A 16479-nucleotide genomic window follows, 5' to 3' on the forward strand; every position below is an offset into this window, starting at 1 on the left:
GCCAGGCAGCGGGCGGGAGTGACGTCACCGCCAACGCCGAAGGCCCGGAGGGGAGCGGGGCCCGCTGAGGGGCGGGGCGGGGCGGGGCGCGGCGCCAGGCGTGAGCAATCCATCGCCGCAGGGCGGATCGGCGGGGGCGGGCGGGGGGAGGGAACCGAGGGAGGGGCGTGGGGTGGAGCCCACCCACCCCCATAGGCCCCTGCACGCGCCCCGACGGCCCCCCCGTACACCCCCCCACACCCTATACACACCCCCTATAGACCCCCCCCACCCCCGGCTGGCGGCGGTCCCGGGGAGCGGCGCCCCCTGCTGGCCGCGTCGCTACACCCCAAACCCCCCCCAACCCACGTGCCCGTGGGGTACAGGGGGTCCTGTCACCCCAAGCCCCCCCCAAACCCGCGCGTCCGTGGGGTGCAGAGGGTCCCGTCACCCCAAGCCCCCCCCAAACCCGCGCGTCCGTGGAGTGCAGAGGATCCCGTCACCCCAAGCCCCCCCAAAACCCACGCGTCCGTGGGGTGCAGAGGGTCCCGTCACCCCAAGCCCCCCCCAAACCCGCGCGTCCGTGGGGTGCAGAGGGTCCCGTCACCCCAAGCCCACGTGCCTGTGGGGTGCAGGGGGTCCCGTCATCCCAAACCCACGTGCCCGTAGGCCCCCCCACGTGTCCAAGGCCGCAGCCACGTGCGTGGGGACAAGTCCTTTATTTGCCAAGGGCTAAGGCCACATTTCGGACACAGGGTGCGTGTCATCGTCCCCCCCCGAGACACGTGTCCCCTCCGTGTCTCAGAGCAGAGATTGAGGGGTGGGACACCCCCCCTGCGAGTGGGACCCCACCCGTGTTAAGGCCACTGGAAAGATTTGGGTGGTCCCAGCAGTGGGTAAGGAAGGGCAGACCCCACTCCCCCCATATGTGCGTGTCCCCCCACTCTTGTCCCCAGGGACCCCCATGGGAGTCAGGGGGGCTCTGGGCACGGGGACCCCACCCCACGCCCCAGCTCGGCCAGGAGTCGTGGGGGGGGGATGGTGGGGATGGGGCAGGGGTGCCCCCCCCGGGGGTCCGGGCACGGGGCGCTATAGGAGGGCGCAGTCCAAGTCCGGCTTCTGCCGCTGCCTCCGCTCTCCGCCCGGCTGCGCGCGGCCCTGCGGGCACAAGAAAGGGGCTGAAGAGCGGGAGGACCCGCAGAGACCCCCCCCTCATCCCCCCCCAGGGGGACACTGCCACCCTCCCCGGGGACCAGCCCGTGGGGCACAGCGGGGGGGTGAGAAGCACCCCACGGTGCAGCGCCGGGAGGGTGCACCCGCTTACCTGCGCCGCGACCTGCTGCTGCCGCTGGTGAGGATGAGGATGATGGTGATGGTGATACTCCTCCTGCTGCAGCTGGCGAGCGAGCTCCAGGTCACTGAGCACGGAGGAGGCCGGACCCTGCTGCTGCTGCAGGGACAGGGCGATCATGTAATCCTGGGGGGGGACAGAAAGAGGGGGGGCAGGGCTCAGCACAGCGGCTCCAAACCCTCCAGCATCGCCCGGAGCTGGGACAGGACTCAGGTGTCCCCCGCTGCCACCGGTTGTCCCTTACCTGGTCCACTTGTCTCTGCTGGAGCCGGTGGTCCGGGGGTGCCGCGACAGCCCCCTCCTTGCCCGGAGCGTGGCTGAGATGAAAATCGGTGTCGCAGAAGCAGCTGTCACCGTCCACGTTGTGGAGGCTCTCCCAGACCACCCTCTCCTCCTGCAGGAAGCCCTGGTCCGTCACCAGCAGGTAGAGGTGACCCTGAAGAGAGGGAAGAGGGGACAGTCGGCCCCAGCCAGCACTGGGAGGGGGTCCACCGGCTCGAAGGAAGCCGGGGAACGGGCCAGAGCCGCACCTTGTGCTTTATCATGGTGCTGAAGTGGTTGTTGCGGAAGAAGACGCTGAGCTCGCCCTCCCTGACGGCGGCCGTGAGCTCGCAGAGCCCGTGGTAGGTCAACTGGGAGGCCGTGGACTCCAGGAACTGCTCCGCCACCAGCCCTGGGGGGGGGGGACAGCGGGGTGGGAGTGGGGCCGGGGTGTGGAGGCGTTGTCCCCCCAGGGACCCCGGGGAGCGAGCGGCCGTTACCTTCGCTCACCAGGCTGGAGTCGCTGGCCTGTTTGCAGGTGATGATCTTCTCCACCAGTTGGTTGTAGCTGAGCTTGCCCACGGCCTGCACCACCTCTGGGCTCTGCGGGGAGGGGAAGGGCCGGGGCGGGGGTGAGCACCGGGTCTGCGGGGACCTGCCCTCCCACCCACGGCAGCCCCGGAGGGTTCACTTTGAGCCCTCCCCAACCAGCTGGACCACTGCTCCGTCACGGGGACATCCATGAAGCCGAGCTGGGGGCTTTCACCGTGGGGAAGGACCCATCACGGAAGGGTTTGGGTTGGAAGGGCCCTTCAAAGATCATCTAGACGCCCCCTTTGCCACGGGGAGGGAAATCTTCCACTAGGTCAGGTTGCTCAAAGCCCCGTCCATCGCCTCACAGAAGGGTTTGGGTTGGAAGGGACCTTCAAAGATCTTCTAGTCCAACCTCCTGCCGTGGGCAGGGACACCTTCCACTGGAGCTGGTGGCCCTCTCAGCCCATTTCCCATGACGGGGCAACCACAGCTGCTCTGGGCAACCCGTTGCAGCGTCTCACCAGCCCTTGGATGACTCCTTTGCATCCCCGGACCCACGCAAGCCCCCGGCCAGGCAGCAGGACAGCTGTGGGGCCAGCTCACCTGGGGGTCCACCAGCCAGCCGTGGTAGAGGGGGACGTTGAGGAGGTCGAAGACGATGCACTCGGGCGTGTACTCAAAGTCAGAGACGCCCGTGAACCGCACGTTGACATCCAGCCCCGTCGAGAGCTTGGGGAGGACCGTCATGGTGTCGTTGATGTTCTGGGGGGGGGGGAAGAAACAAGGGGGCTCGCTCAGGAAGCGCGTTGGCACCCCGAGTCTCGCAGCCCAAGGCCACCAGCGCTCCCCAAGACGGGGGGGGTGGTCAATTTTCGGGCTGGGTGACAGGCGTCCTCGCTCCTCACCTGCTGGAAGTTGAGCTGCAGCCCCTCGGAGGGCTCCCGGGGTTGGGTGGACAAGATGCAATCCCCTGCAAGGCAGCGCGGTCAGCCCCCGGCGAGCCGGTTAACCGCGGCACCCCGCCGGCCCGGCAAGCGGGGGGGGGCAGCCATGATGGGGGGCCCCCCGGGGAGCTCACCCAAGTGTGCCATCAGCTCCTCGGCCGTGACCACCTCCTTCTGCGGGGGCAGCTTCACCTGGAAGCACCAAGAGGCTGGGGACCGGCCTGTGGCCCCTTCCCCTGGCGATCCAGGGGGAGCCGAGGCCTGTGTGTCCCCCCCCAGCCCCCCCAAACCCCACCCCACTGCACCCCACTTGCCTTCCACTGCAGGAAGAGGATGTTCATGATGGCCAGGAGCGGGCAGGGCCCGTTCTCGCTCTGCATGATGACGGGCGTCCGCTCGCCCTTCCAGGGGATCCACTTCACACAATAAAAATCCGCCTCCGCTTCCCGACTGGGGGTCCGGGTTGGGGGGGGCTCAGCCGGTAACCCCACCGGCCCAGCACCCGGGCTGTGCACAGGGGCACCCGGCAGGGTCCCCCCACCCTCCGCGGGCTGCTTCTCCGGACCATCTTCCCTCGGATGCTCATCGGAGGGGAGACGTGGGGCGCAGCCCGGCTGCCCCACGGCGGGGCTGGAAGGCACGTCCACCTCTTCGCCACGCGGCACGGCGGCTTCCTTGTCCGGTGCCGGGCTCTCCCGGCCACCAGCCGGCACTTCTTCCCCATCGACGGCGTCCGCCGGGAGCTGGCAGGTCCCTTCGCCGCTGGAAGGGGCCGGGATCGTCCCTTCCCGCTCGGGCGGCTGCTCCATGGGAGCAGGCAGACCCTCACCGTGGCGTCCTGCCTCGAGTGGGTCCGGATCAGGCCCCTGGGAATGCTCTGGGTCCATCCGGGAACAGCCACATCCCAAACGTCTCCCTTAGAAGGTAAAACTTGGGTATTTCAAGAAAAAAAAAATATAAATTAGTCCAATTTGTTTACCAGGTACGGCTCGTTTACCTCATTTTTTCTCCCCCATCCCCTTACATTCACTTAAATAACGAAAAATAAACCGTTGCCTGCTCACACCTCTAAATCACCACTAAAAAAATTGATGCCGTGGCCACGGGCGGCTTTTCCTCCACCTCCCGATGGCACAGAAAGGGGAAAAAACCCCAAACCGACCTGGGAGGGACTGAGGGGTCCGACGGAGCCAAAGGGGCGTGGAGGGACGGTCGGAGTCCTGCGCTTCCGCCGGCGTTTTCCTGCGAACTCAGCCCGGAGAAGGTGCTCCTGCGGAGAGATTTGGAAAATTCAGCTTTGAAATAGTCAAGAGAATTGGAACATTTGGCCTCGAGATACTCGAGAGATTTGGAAAATTCAGCTTTGAAATGGTCAAGAGAATTGGAACATTTGGCCTCGAGATACTCGAGAGATTTGGAAAATTCAGCTTTGAAATGGTCAAGAGAATTGGAACATTTGGCCTCGAGATACTCGAGAGATTCGGGAAATTCAGCTTTGAAATGGTCAAGAGAATTGGAGAATTTGGCCTCAAGATACTCGAGAGATTTGGGAAATTCAGCCTTTGAGCACTCCGTGCCAGGAGGACGGCTGCTCCAGCTTCAACTGGGTTTTCTGCCCCGTCCGCCCGCGGTGCCCCCGCCGCGGCACAGCCACCCACGCCGGCTCACCGGGGATCTCCTCAGCCCCTAATCCTCCTCCCGCCCGGCGCAGGCTGCGCTCACAGCCATAACGGGGGGACCGGACCCTCTTGGAGCCCCCTGTGTTCCCAAGGGAGACGGGGATGCTCAGGGAGGGATACAGGCGCCAGCGGCGATAACTGGTGATGGAAACACCCGGGGAGGGTGGGAATTGGGGGGGAAAAGGGGTTTTTTGGGGAGGTGGTGGGAGCCCAGGAGAAAATTCAGGGGGTCAGTGCCCTCCATGCCGTTCCTGTCTCTTTTTGGGCCGGAGCAGAGGGGTCTTGGGGGAAGGAAAAGGAAGGGGCTGGATGGAAACCCGCCTGTTTGTTTGTTACGATTCATTAACAAGTAGTGCAGAGAGAAATAAATAAGCAAATAAATATTATCAAGAAAGAAACTGATATGCAGATAAAGCAACAGCATCAGCAAACAAATATTCTTGACAGGCGGGTGGATAAATCCATGTTCTTAATAAACGAATCCATAAACAAACAAATAATGTCTGTAAATAAACAGGGTGGAAAGAAATAAACAAACATCCCCCGCAGCGATACAGGTGAGTGCGTAAGTAAGTGGGATTAGCGACTGAACGGGTCATAAACAAGTATTTTTGGTACAGAAGCAGATGGGTAAGTAAACAGTCTTATGAACTAACTAAATAATGGGCTTTATAAAGAAACAAAACAACAGGGACTACAGTAAAATACAAAATAAGACAAAATAAAATACAACACAACACTCTATAAAGAGGGAGCGGCCGGTGTGGGCGCGGAGGAGCGGGTGCTGCCCGGTGCCCGGTGCCCGGCTGAACCCGCCGCGGCCGCTCCCGCCGCACCGGCCCGACCAGCAGCCGGGGCAGCGCCCGGGGAGGCGCCGGGAACCGGAGAAACCGGCTGGGGGCGGCCGGTGCAGCCCCGGCCGGCGAGGGCTCCGGGGGCCGCCTGCCTCCCTTGCTCCCCACCTGGCAGCCGGGCCCTCAAAACGCCCCAAAACGCCCCAAAACGCCGCCGGCGCTGCCACAAGCCCCGTGTCGCCCTTGACCCGCGCCCACCCGTCGCCCACCCACCCCCCTGACCCGCTCTTACTGTGCAGCCGCTTTGCTGTCGAGCCCCCGCTCCCTCCTTTTCCCTCCTTTTTCGTCCTTTTCTCCTTCTTTTTCTTTTTTCCTGCCTTTTCCTTCTTTATTCCTCCTCTCTTCTCTTTTTTCCTTATTTATTCCTCCTTTTCCCCTGCTTTTTTACTTTTTTTTTCCTCCCTATTTATTCCTCCTTTTTACTCCTTTCTGCTCCTTTTTCCTTCTTGTTCCTTTTCCTTCTTTTTTGCTTTTTTCCTTTTATCCTCCTTTTTTACTCTTTCCTCCTTTTTTTCCTCTTTATTCCTCCTTTTCCCTTCCTGTTCCTTCTTTTTCCTCTTTTATTCCTCTTTTTTACTCCTTTCCCTCTCCTTTTTTCCTTCTGTATTCCTTTTCCCTCCTTTATTCCTCCTTTTCCCCTCCTTTATTCCTCCTTTCCCCCCCTTTATTCCTTTCCCCCCCTTTATTCCTCCTTTTCCCCTCCTTTATTCCTCCTTTTCCCCTCCTTTATTCCTCCTTTTCCCCTCCTTTATTCCGCCTTTCCCCCTTCTTTATTCCGCCTTTTCCCCTTCTTTATTCCGCCTTTTCCCTCCTTTTTCACTCCTTTATTCCTTTTTTCCCCTCCTTTTTTCCTCCCTTTTCCCTTCTTTTTTCCTTTTTCCCTCCTTTTCCCCCCCGTTTCCCCCCTTTCCCCGCCCGGGCAGAGGCCTGCTCTCCACCGCCGAGCCCCACGCTCCGGCTCTCTGCCGGGAAGGCGGATTTACAGCCGGGGCGAGGAGGAGGAGGAGGAGGAGGAGGAGGAGGAGGGGCAGGAGGGGCGGGGAGAGAAGGCAGCTGCCTGCAAAGCCGCCACACCGCCCCGCCGCCGCTTCCCTCAGGCACGGCGAGGCCTGGTCGCCGGCGGCGCCGAAAAAAAAACCCGATTTTTTTCTTTTTCCTCTTTCTTCCCTATTTTTGACACTCGGCGCTGGGCAAGAGAAGAGGGGCGGTGGGGGACACACCCCCCCCCGGTTTCACCCTCAAGCCCTCCCAGTCTGCCGGTTACTGGTCACCGGTCGCGACTGGGGCGGCGCCATCTTGAGGGGCCTGGGGGCTACCACCCCCCCCCCCCCATCACCCCCCCCCAGCCGCGGCCCGCGGGGGCTGCCGGGAAGGGGGCGGGGTCAGCGGCGGCCGCCGCTGACCCCGCCCCCTTCCCGGCAGCCCCCGCGGGAGGCCACGCCCCCGATGCCTGAGGCGGGGTGGCGGGGGGCGGGTCGTACTGAGCCGTACTGGGTTGTACTGGGCCGTACGGAGTTGTACTGGGCCGTACCGGGCTGGGAGGGGTCGGGAGGGTCGGGGCGCGGATCGGCGCCGTTATGGAGCGGTTCGTGGAGGGGAACCGGGCGGCTCTGCAGGTAGCGGGGCCGGGGGGGAGCGGAGCAGGGGCTGGGCTCTGGGGGAGAAGGTGGGGGGGGGGGGGGCCACACGGATACTGGGTGCTCGGGGGAGATGGGTGCAGGGGGATGGGGGTGCCCAGGGGAGCGGGGTTCATGGGGACTGGGGTGCCCAGAAAAGGAGGGTGCAGGGGGACTGGGGTCTCTGGAGACTGGGTACCCAGGGGTTTGGGGTGCGGGGGGGGGGGGGGGGGGAGCTGGGTGCCCAGGGGAGCAGGGTGCATGGAGACTGGGGTGCAGAGGGCTTGGGGTGCATGGGGACTGGGGGAGCTGGGTGCATGGGGACTGGGGGAGCTGGGTGCATGGGGACTGGGTGCCCAGGAAAGAAGGATGCAGGGGGAAATGGGGTGCAGGGGGAGCAGAGTGCACGAGGACTGGGTGTGCAGGGAACTGGGGTGCAGGGGGAGATGGGTGCTCAGGGCAGTGGGGTGCAGGGGGGAGTGGGGTCTGTGGAGACTGGGTGCCCAGGGGCTTGGGATGTTGGGGGGTTTGAGGTGCCCAGGAAAGCAGGGTGCAGCAGGGTGCCCAGGCGACTGCGTGCCCAGGGGAGCAGCATGCCCAGGGACTGGGGTGCGGAGGGGGGGGGAGCAGGGTGCGGGGGGAGCAGGGTGTGCAGAGGATCAAGGCCCCCGAGTGGGGTGCACCCACCTCCCCTGGAGAGAGGGGCTGGTCGTGTGCTGCCCCTCAGCCCCACGACAGCCCAGGCTGGGGTGGCACAGCCGCACCGGGGACACCTCAGACCATTTCCATGGCTGGGGGCTCCCCAGGACCCCCGACCCCACCCCTGCAGCCTCATCCCTGTCCTCGGAGCTCACGGGTGCAGGTCCCCTGGCTGGGTGCGGGGTTAATGCCGCAGGTGGCTCTCGGTTGTTTACTTCCTCGGCTTATACTGAATAAATGAGCGAATCTGGGTTATGGCATGAAATAGCTGTCACCAAAAAAGGGCCTGGAGACAGGGCGGCTCCCTCGAGCGGGACAGGCGCCAGCAGCCGGGGATGGGAGATTTGTAGGGTGACATGGGTGACATTTTTTTCTTGCTGCTGCAGGCAAGAAAAAAAAAAAAGGGGGTGAAACACCGTGTTTTGGGGGACAGCCAGCCCCAGACTCACCATCTCTGGGAAAAACACTTTGGTTTGGGGTTAAAGTAACTAAAGGTTCCCGGGGCTGCGATGGTGTCCCCCGGGGTGGGAACGTCCCTGTCCCCAGTGCCATGGTCACTTGTGGCCGAGCTGAGTTTTCCCGTTCTCGCCGGGGCCCCAGTGTGCCCAGTTTCTTGCACGTGCCCCAAAAACGTGAGGCTTTCGTGGCAGAAATGGATCCCGGCCAGGTCGTGTGCCAAGGGCAGGTCGGTGCTTTGGGGATGCCAGGAGCCCAACCAGGGGCGGCTGCGAGATGGGTGCTGGCGGGTGGCACCCACGACAAGTGGCTCTGGAGACGCTGGCATGTTCCCTCGAGGGCAGTGAAGGGGAAGGGAGCAGCTTGGGGGTCTTTGGAGGACGGGGACGCATCGCTGCTGTGCCTGACACCTCCCACCCCGGCAGGAGCACGTCCGGCGTCACCAGGAGATCCACGTGGTGATGGGCAACGAGGCCTGTGACCTGGACTCCACCGTCTCAGCCCTGGCCCTGGCTTATTTCCTGGCGAAGGTGAGGCTCGCCCACCGGCTCGGGGACAAACAGTGGCTTGGGGGGCGCCTCACCGGGTGTCACCCCCTCCGCCGCAGACCTCCCCGGCCCCCAAAGCCGCCTTCATCCCCGTGCTGAACATCCCTCGCGCCGACTTCGCCCTCCGGACGGAGACGACGTTCCTGCTGCGGGAGCAGGGCATCCCCGCCGCCTCCCTCATCTTTCGGGATGAGATCGACCTGGGGGGGCTGCACCGCGCCGGGCTGCTCTCCCTGACGCTGGTCGATCACCACGTCCTGCCCGGGTGAGCAGCGGAGAGGGGGGGGGACACAGGGACAACCAGGGCCACCGACGCGAAGCCTCGCTTGATTTTTGGCCCAGGGTGGGTAAAACCTTTCCCTTTCCGGGGTGTTTTTAGGGTAGGAGGAGAGGAACAAAGGGGGTTTCCAGGCTCTGCTGGGGGTGACGCGTCGCGGCTGCACCCCGGGGCTGTGCCGGGGGTCTCACCCTCCCCGTCTCGCCCGCCAGCGCCGACGCAGCCCTGGAGGAGGCCGTGGTGGAGGTCCTCGATCACCGGCCGTTGGAACGGGACCGAGCTCCCGGCTGCCAGGTGACGGCAGAGCCGGTGGGCTCCTGCGCCACGCTGGTGACGGAGCGGATCGCCCAAGGTCCCCCCGGCGTGCTGGACAGACCCACGGCCGCGCTGCTGCACGGTGAGGACAGGCGGCGCTCGCTGAGCCCCATCCGAGGGGGACGGTGACGACTGACAGCCCCTGGTTGTTCCTCCCCCCCCCTCGCCAGGCACCATCTTGCTGGACTGTGTGAACCTGAGCCCGGCCGCCGGCAAGGTGACGCCCAGGGACGTGGCGTGCGTCTCCCTGCTCGAGGCGAGGTTCCCCGAGCTGCCGGCCCGCGACACCATCTTTGGAGCCCTGCAAGCGGCCAAATTTGACGTCTCAGGTCCGCCCGCTGTGTGGTGGCATCCGGGGTCTGGCTGGGACGGGCATCCTGGGACAGACCCCTCTCCCTGGGGACGAGGACGTGTCCCCAAGGCTCACGCTCAGCCCCTCTCGCCTCCCAGGGCTGACGACGGAGCAGATGCTGCGGAAGGACCTCAAAGTCCTCTCCGGAGATGAGCTGGTCCTTGCCGTCAGCGCCATCTACGTGGACTTGGAGGTGAGGCTTGGGGGGAAGGGGAAACTGAGGCAGGGGGTGGCACGGTGGGGACGGCGAGGTGACACCAGCATCTCGCCCCCTCCAGACCTTCCTGCACCGGCCTGGCTTGCTGCAGGACCTGGATGCTTTCTGCCAAGCTCAGGGCTACGCGGGGCTGGTGGCCATGACCATCTCTTTCAATGAGCACAAGGAGCCCTCCCGGCAGCTCGCGGTCTACAGCCGGCGTGAGACCCTCCGCAGCGTGGTGAGCAGGGGACGGGGGCCGGGCACCCCAATCCCTCGGCACGGGGGTCTGGGGTGGGAGCCAGGCGGTTCTCAGCTGCGGTTTACCCCAAAACCCCCCAGTTTTGGGGGTGCTGGGGGTGGTCCCAGCCGCTGTGCTCCCTCCCTCGCAGGTGTGCCAGGCGCTGGAGGAGGTGACGACGCCGTCCCTGCACCTCCAGCCCCTCCCGAGCCCCTGGTCCTGCGTGGGCGCCTACACCCAGGGCAACGCTTTGGCGTCACGGAAGAAGGTCCTGCCCATCCTGCGGGCAGCCCTGGGGGGGCCGGGCGCTGCCGGGGGGCCGGAGGAGGAGGTGGTCCCACCGCCCACCCCGATGAACAGCCTGGTGGAGGAATGCCCGCTGGCACAAGCCGTACCCCCCCTCTGCCCCCAGGATGTCCTGGAGCGGGTCAGCCGCATTGCCGCTGGGCAGCCCCCTGGCTCCCCAAAATAAGAGCGGGTGCCCCCTGGCTTGTGGGGGCCGTACGAGGAGGTGGGGTCCCGGGGCAGGTCCCGGCGGGGTGCCCAGGCGTGGGGGGGTTGCAGCCGTCTTCATTAGAGCTCGGCTTCCTTCGTTACAGCTTGGCTCCTGGCGGGGATGGGTCCTCGTTGGAATTTGGCTCCCCCTGCCCCGATGGCCCTGCGGGGGTTTGGTCCCCCGGGGTGCGTTTTTGGGGACCCCGTGGGCAGCGGGGCCGGGGCAGCGCTCACACCCACTTAACGAAGGCGCTGAGGGGATTAACGAGGTTTTGCCGTTCTTCCTACCTTGGGGGGGGGGGGTGTGGGGGGCCCTGGGTGGTGGGTCCGGATGCGCAGCCAGCCCGCGACGCTCACCCACCTTCTCCGAGGATTAAATTTCTCTGTTTTCTTCCACTTCTGGCTCTTGGCTCTTCTTCCGCGACGGGTTCGGCGCTGCCCCGCCCTCTCTGTGGGCATCCCCGGGGGTGAACCCCCCTCTTTTCCTGGGGCGCAACCCCTCTGTCAATACCCTCCCCGGGTCAGAGGAGCGTTTGGGGGGTCCATAGGATGGACAGGGGGGAGCTTGGTGCAGCCGAACCTCCAAATCCAGCCCAGCCGGGAGGAAACCGGTTGTGCCGCGACGAGCCGTGGCCTCTACTGGCTGCGAATGCAGCCAAACCAGTTTGGATGAGCCACCGGTGCCGTCACCGGAGCCCTTCACCGGTGGGGAGCCACAGGGCGGGAGAGGCTCCCCGGAGAGGTGAGCGGCCCCGGTGCTGGGAGTCTCTGAGGTCTCGTAGAGGGTTGAGCAGGGCCGCGATGGGGGTCCCTGGGGAGTGTCCGCGCCGTCTCCCTGCCGCCGGGCGCACCCATTTGCAGGTGCTTTCGGTTTGGCAATGGGGTGGGAGAGGTGGGAAACGGGGGCGGTTCAGCGTGGAGCTGCTGGGGGATGCGAGAACCCCGGGGGGGGCTGGTCCCTGAGCATCTCTCTGCAGGTGACGGTGACAAGGATGGCCACAGTGATGGCCACCGGCGTCAGCCTGGACCTGAGCGAGGAGTGGCAGGACGAGGACTTCCCTGGGTAAGCGGGTGATGGGAGCGGCACCCCCAAACCCGCTCCCTCATACTGGGGTCCCACTGACCGCCCAGCCCTGTCCCTGCCAGGCCCCTGCCGGAGGGGTGCCCGGGGGCCGGGGGTGCCCCGCGGCGCATGCGGAGGCGGCTGCCGGCGCTGGAGCGGACCGAGAGCGCCGAGCGCTCCCCCGACGCCAGCATCGACCTCGACCTGGATGCGCTGGAGACACCCTCGGGCAGCGACGGCTTCGAGTGGGAGGGTGAGACCCGGCCGGGGTGGGGGTGCGGGGGACCCCCAGGTTCCTCCCGCCCCAGTGCCGCACTAACCGGCTGCCCGCAGAGGAGCTGCCGCACCCCTGGGGCTTCACCGAGGGGGTTGGCAGCCGGCGGGTGCTGGACACGGAGGACGAGCAGCCGGAGGAGAACATGGACCTGAGCGCGGTGGAACCCTACAGCCGGGTCCTCTCCCATGGGGGTAACGCGGGGCTGGAGGCCCGGGGTGGGACTCCTGGGTCCCCTCCCTGACCCCGCTGGGTCTCAGCGGGGACGATAGGTGCTGGCAGTGCCACCTTCTCCTCCGGCCAGGGTACCACGGCGAGGGCTTTGGCGCCATCCTGCTCTTTGCCGCCTGCCACCTCCCAGACAGCGGCATCCCGCGGTACGGCTACGTGATGGAGAACCTGCTCAGGTGGGTTCCCTGGAGGGGACCCAGGAGCCTTCCCATGTGCCCCGTGCCTCAGTTTCCCCAATCTGACGGGCCACGCCGTCCCTCTAGGTACATCGTGGGCACCCTGGAGAGGACAGTGGCCGACCGCTACATCCTGGTGTGCCTGAGCGGGGCGGCAGCACGGGGGCAGATCCCCTCCTTCGGCTGGATGAAACGGTGCTACCGGGCTATGGATCGGCGGTGAGCGTGCCGGTGGGGGCGGGGGGGGGGTTGGCAGCGAGTGTGCCGGGATCGCGGTGAGCCCTGGAGCATCCCGGTCCTTCCCAGGCTCCAGAAGAGCCTCCAGGCTGTGATCATCGTCCACCCCACCTGGTACATCAGGGCGCTCGTGACGCTCTCCCGGCCCTTTCTCAGGTAGGGTTGCTCGCACCCGCGCGTGCAAGGCCTCGCACGGGGATGGTCGCCTCCTCCCTGGGGCTTCCCGTGCCAGCTCCTGGTGAACCGGCCCTGTGACACGAGGGTGTAACGAGCTGGGGGGGCCTCGGCCCCCCACCTCCATCTCCCCCAGCCCCACCTTCAGTGGCAAGATCCGGTTCGCCGCCAGCCTGCGGGAGCTCTCCCAGCTCATCCCCTTGGAGCCGGCGCACATCCCCGAGCCCGTCCGGCGGTGAGTCCCCTCCGCAGGGCCGGGGTTTGGGGGGGTCCCTGCACTCCCAGCCACGGATGCTCTTTTCTCCCCGCAGGCTGGAGCCGAGCTGGGATGGCAGCCGGGACGGGATGAGGTGACAGAGACACACAGGGACCAGCGGTGGCATCAGGGACGCACGGTGTGCCCAAAGCGGTCCCCGAGCACCCATGGGTGAATAAAGGACGTGGATGGGAGCGTGGTGCCCAGCGTATGTGGGGGTGTCTCGGCTTTTCCTGGCAAATTTGGCAGCCCCGGCAGCAGAGGAGGGAGGCGAGGAGCCCCGGGCAGCTCGCGGACGCGCTCCTCGGGCCAGCACAAGGGTTTTATTTCAAGGGTGGGTGGTTGTGGCCAGGGGAGGGGAAACCGAACGGAGCCTTGGCACTCGCTTACCAAGGCCGAGCGCGCCGCGGGGCTGGAAAAGCCTGGCCCCACGCAGGAGCATCCCGGCGTGGTGTGGAGCATGGCACAGGGGAAAGCCGCTGCCGCCTGGCTGTAATGCCCGGCACGTGCTATTTAATATTTAATCCCGGCGCAATTTAAACTATATACACCCGCGCCCGAATTCGGGAGCCCGAGTCCCTCCTCGGGTCGGGCCCCGTCCTGCCTCGGCCGGTGCCGGTGAAACCCTGGTGGCGATGCCGGGTGGAGGTGACCCCACCACGGTCCTGCCTCCGAGGCGGCAGAGGCTGCCTAGTTGCTTTTTTGAGCTTAAAAAAAATCATATATCCTAAAAAAGAAGGAAGGTGGCAGTTTGCTGGCAGTGGAAATGCCGGCTGGAGGCACCGTGGGCTCGTTGATGGTGTCAGCGCTGAGCCGCTGCCGGTGAGACGCCAAAGCATCGGGGTTTAGTCCCGGTTTTGCTCTTCTACGCCTTTCGGGGAGGGCACCAAAGCAGCCCCTGCACCAGGACCGGCCTCACCACGATCCCCCGGGGAAACCTCGGCACCACGGCCCAGTGCCGAGAGGGGCCCATGGGAGACGCTGGTGTGGAAAAAAAGGAAAACTGGGAGGATTTGGCACATCTTGGCTGCACCTGGCAGCTGCTGGCGTGCTTCGGGAGGGCGGCTGCGTCCTTTCGGCTGAAACGCTGGTCGGGCACAAGGTGGGGGCTGCTGTCCCCGCTCCCTCCCCGTGTCACCGACCCGATGCCTCCGGGAAGGAGGGATTTGGCGGGAGGACGACGACCAAAAGCCACCGGGAGCCGGGCGAGGATCGCTCTGCATAAATTACCGCGGGATTAAAGCACTCGAGGTCGGATTCTCCTCTGGTTGGGGGATCAGGCAGTTCAAGTTTGGGCTGAAAAAGCCAGGAATCTGCAAAGTCCAAGAGGACGAGTTATGGAACGGCACAAGCGGTGGCTCGTTTGGGTGTGTTAATTAGTGGTGGTGCCTTGGAGGGGGACAGCGGGTGCTCAGGGCTGCCACGGCCGCCCGCACGGCCGTGTACTCACACGCTACAAGACCCGGGAGTTGCTCCACTGTCGCTCCCGACCGCCCTTGGACCTCATCTCCTGGACCGCGCCAGTCTGTGGGGAAGGTGCCAAGGTGCGTCACCACCACTGTGACACCCACCCACCACCCAACTGTGCTGTCCCATCACCCAAGCATAAGACCTGTCACCCCAACACTGACACCCACCACCCAACCGTGATACTCTACCACCCCAACACTGACACCAACCACCCAATCATGAGACCCAGCACCCCAACAGCAACACCCACCACCCAACCGTGAGACCCAGCACCCCAACGCTGACACCCACCACCCAACCGTGAGACCCAGCACCCCAACAGCAACACCCACCACCCAACCATGAGACCCAGCACCCCGGGGCAGGGTACCATGGGCAGGCCTTCTCCTGCGGCCATGTCGCCAGAGCCGATGTGTGTCAGGTGGACGAAGTTCATGGGCTCCCCAATCATGGAGCGGTCGATCCGTCTCCTCCTCTTCTTCTGCAAGTGGATGAAGGCCATCAGCCCCCACTGAGCCCATGGCCCCAGGACCCCAAACCCTCCCCAAACTGTCCAGGCTGAAGCTACTCACGGGCTGTGGCTTCTCTACGACGCAGCAGCCCAGCTTGTGCCAGAAGTCACTCATATTCGCGGCGGCCAGCTTCCCTCCGCGCCGGGCCGGCTGCCGGGGTGGGCCGCGCCGGTGCAGAGACCCCCCGTACAGGGTCACTCCATGAGGATGGGTGAGGGGACCTGGTCGGGGTGGCACGGCGTGGAGAGGAGCAGCCGGCTGTGGGTGTGAAGGGAGGGGTGATGCCTGCACTCCTGACTCCCCGAATCAAACCTAAATCCACTTCCCATTGACCAAACGGAGTCAGAGACTCCCGAGGGACCCTGGGCATCGTACAGAGACCCCCCAAAGGACGCACCAGGACACCCCCCAGGGACCCGGGGCATCACATAGCCAAGCAGAAGAGTTGTCCCCGTGGCCAGGGCAGGATCCAGCCCCAGCCCACACTCCAGCGCAGGACGCATCTGAAGGATGCTGCGGCAGGATGGAGCGGGGGGACAGAGGCAGCCCTGGCAAATCCCAACTCCCTGAGCCAGGCAGCTATAAATATCCCGGCCTTTCCAAAAAGGGGCCGGAGGCTGAGCTCTTCCGCTCCGGCTCGAAATGCAGACGGGGGAAAAATAAACAGGGGCTGTGCCCGGCCGGTGGGACTCTACCCCAAACCCCCACGGCCTCGGCTGGGGCAGCCAACGGGGGTGTGGAAAGGGGGTTCACCCCCAAAGTGCGTGTTCCCCCCCCAGCCCCAAGGAGAGACAACTCCTTCACTGCGAAAGCACCCGGCGGCGTGCACGCAACTCACCCACCCACGAAGGGCCGTGGCCTGAGCACAGCCCTGTATCAGCCGCCAGAGAGTCCCCACGCCGGCGTGGGGGGCGGCGAGCGGCTGCGCCAAGGCAAGGACAAGTTTTGCCGGAGCTCGGCCGCGGCAGCAGACGGGTGCTGGACCCCACCGTGCCGGCAAACAGGAAAAGTCCCTTCCTCTGCCCCTGCGCCGGCGGCGCCGGATGGGTCCAAAGTTTGCGGCAGCTGGCCTGCGCTTCCTGCCTGTGGCGAGGAGGAGTGGGGGCCATGGGTGCTGGGTGCCGGGGCCGGCAGCACCCCAAAATGGGTTGCTAACCCCCACCTTGGGTGCCCAGGGATGCTCTGACCCTGCGGGATTGCGTCGCCACGGCACTGTCCCCCATTCACGGCCTTGCCAGGGCCAGCGGGCAGGATCTGGCCCCCGGGTGACCCGGGTGCCCCCCAGGAGT

General features: G+C 65.2%; 4 protein-coding genes across 4 annotated transcripts; 2 read left to right on the top strand and 2 right to left on the bottom strand.

Annotated features, from left to right (window-relative positions):
* Window positions 1-1068: 1068 nt before the first annotated feature.
* On the bottom strand, window positions 1069-5949 carry MINDY1 (MINDY lysine 48 deubiquitinase 1). The gene is made up of 12 exons (XM_086478494.1): window positions 5835-5949; window positions 4232-4339; window positions 3735-3999; window positions 3384-3683; window positions 3204-3261; window positions 3031-3095; window positions 2729-2887; window positions 2092-2194; window positions 1861-2003; window positions 1575-1766; window positions 1304-1456; window positions 1069-1137 (listed from the first exon to the last, which is right to left on the bottom strand). Exons 3-12 carry the CDS (start codon window positions 3954-3956, stop codon window positions 1069-1071), a joined length of 1464 nt encoding a protein of 487 aa, XP_086334620.1. The 5' UTR covers window positions 3957-3999; window positions 4232-4339; window positions 5835-5949.
* Window positions 5950-7179: 1230 nt separating this feature from the next.
* PRUNE1 (prune exopolyphosphatase 1) lies at window positions 7180-11060 on the top strand. Its single transcript, XM_086478467.1, has 8 exons — window positions 7180-7218; window positions 8799-8903; window positions 8981-9186; window positions 9411-9595; window positions 9684-9842; window positions 9964-10058; window positions 10144-10302; window positions 10454-11060. Exons 1-8 carry the CDS (start codon window positions 7180-7182, stop codon window positions 10772-10774), a joined length of 1269 nt encoding a protein of 422 aa, XP_086334593.1. The 3' UTR covers window positions 10775-11060.
* A 538-nt stretch (window positions 11061-11598) lies between these two features.
* On the top strand, window positions 11599-14433 carry BNIPL (BCL2 interacting protein like). Its single transcript, XM_086478237.1, has 9 exons — window positions 11599-11658; window positions 11775-11860; window positions 11944-12113; window positions 12194-12328; window positions 12439-12541; window positions 12629-12760; window positions 12848-12934; window positions 13089-13187; window positions 14091-14433. The coding sequence occupies exons 1-9, from the start codon at window positions 11599-11601 to the stop codon at window positions 14431-14433; spliced, it is 1215 nt and encodes a 404-aa protein (XP_086334363.1).
* Window positions 13689-15387, bottom strand: CDC42SE1 (CDC42 small effector 1). The gene is made up of 4 exons (XM_009946617.2): window positions 15251-15387; window positions 15049-15159; window positions 14659-14733; window positions 13689-14521 (listed from the first exon to the last, which is right to left on the bottom strand). The coding sequence occupies exons 1-3, from the start codon at window positions 15302-15304 to the stop codon at window positions 14662-14664; spliced, it is 237 nt and encodes a 78-aa protein (XP_009944919.1). The 5' UTR covers window positions 15305-15387; the 3' UTR covers window positions 13689-14521; window positions 14659-14661.
* Window positions 15388-16479: the final 1092 nt, after the last annotated feature.

The sequence above is a fragment of the Leptosomus discolor genome, chromosome 26 (genome assembly GCF_034619465.1).
Source record: "Leptosomus discolor isolate bLepDis1 chromosome 26, bLepDis1.hap2, whole genome shotgun sequence".
NCBI lineage: Eukaryota > Metazoa > Chordata > Aves > Leptosomiformes > Leptosomidae > Leptosomus > Leptosomus discolor.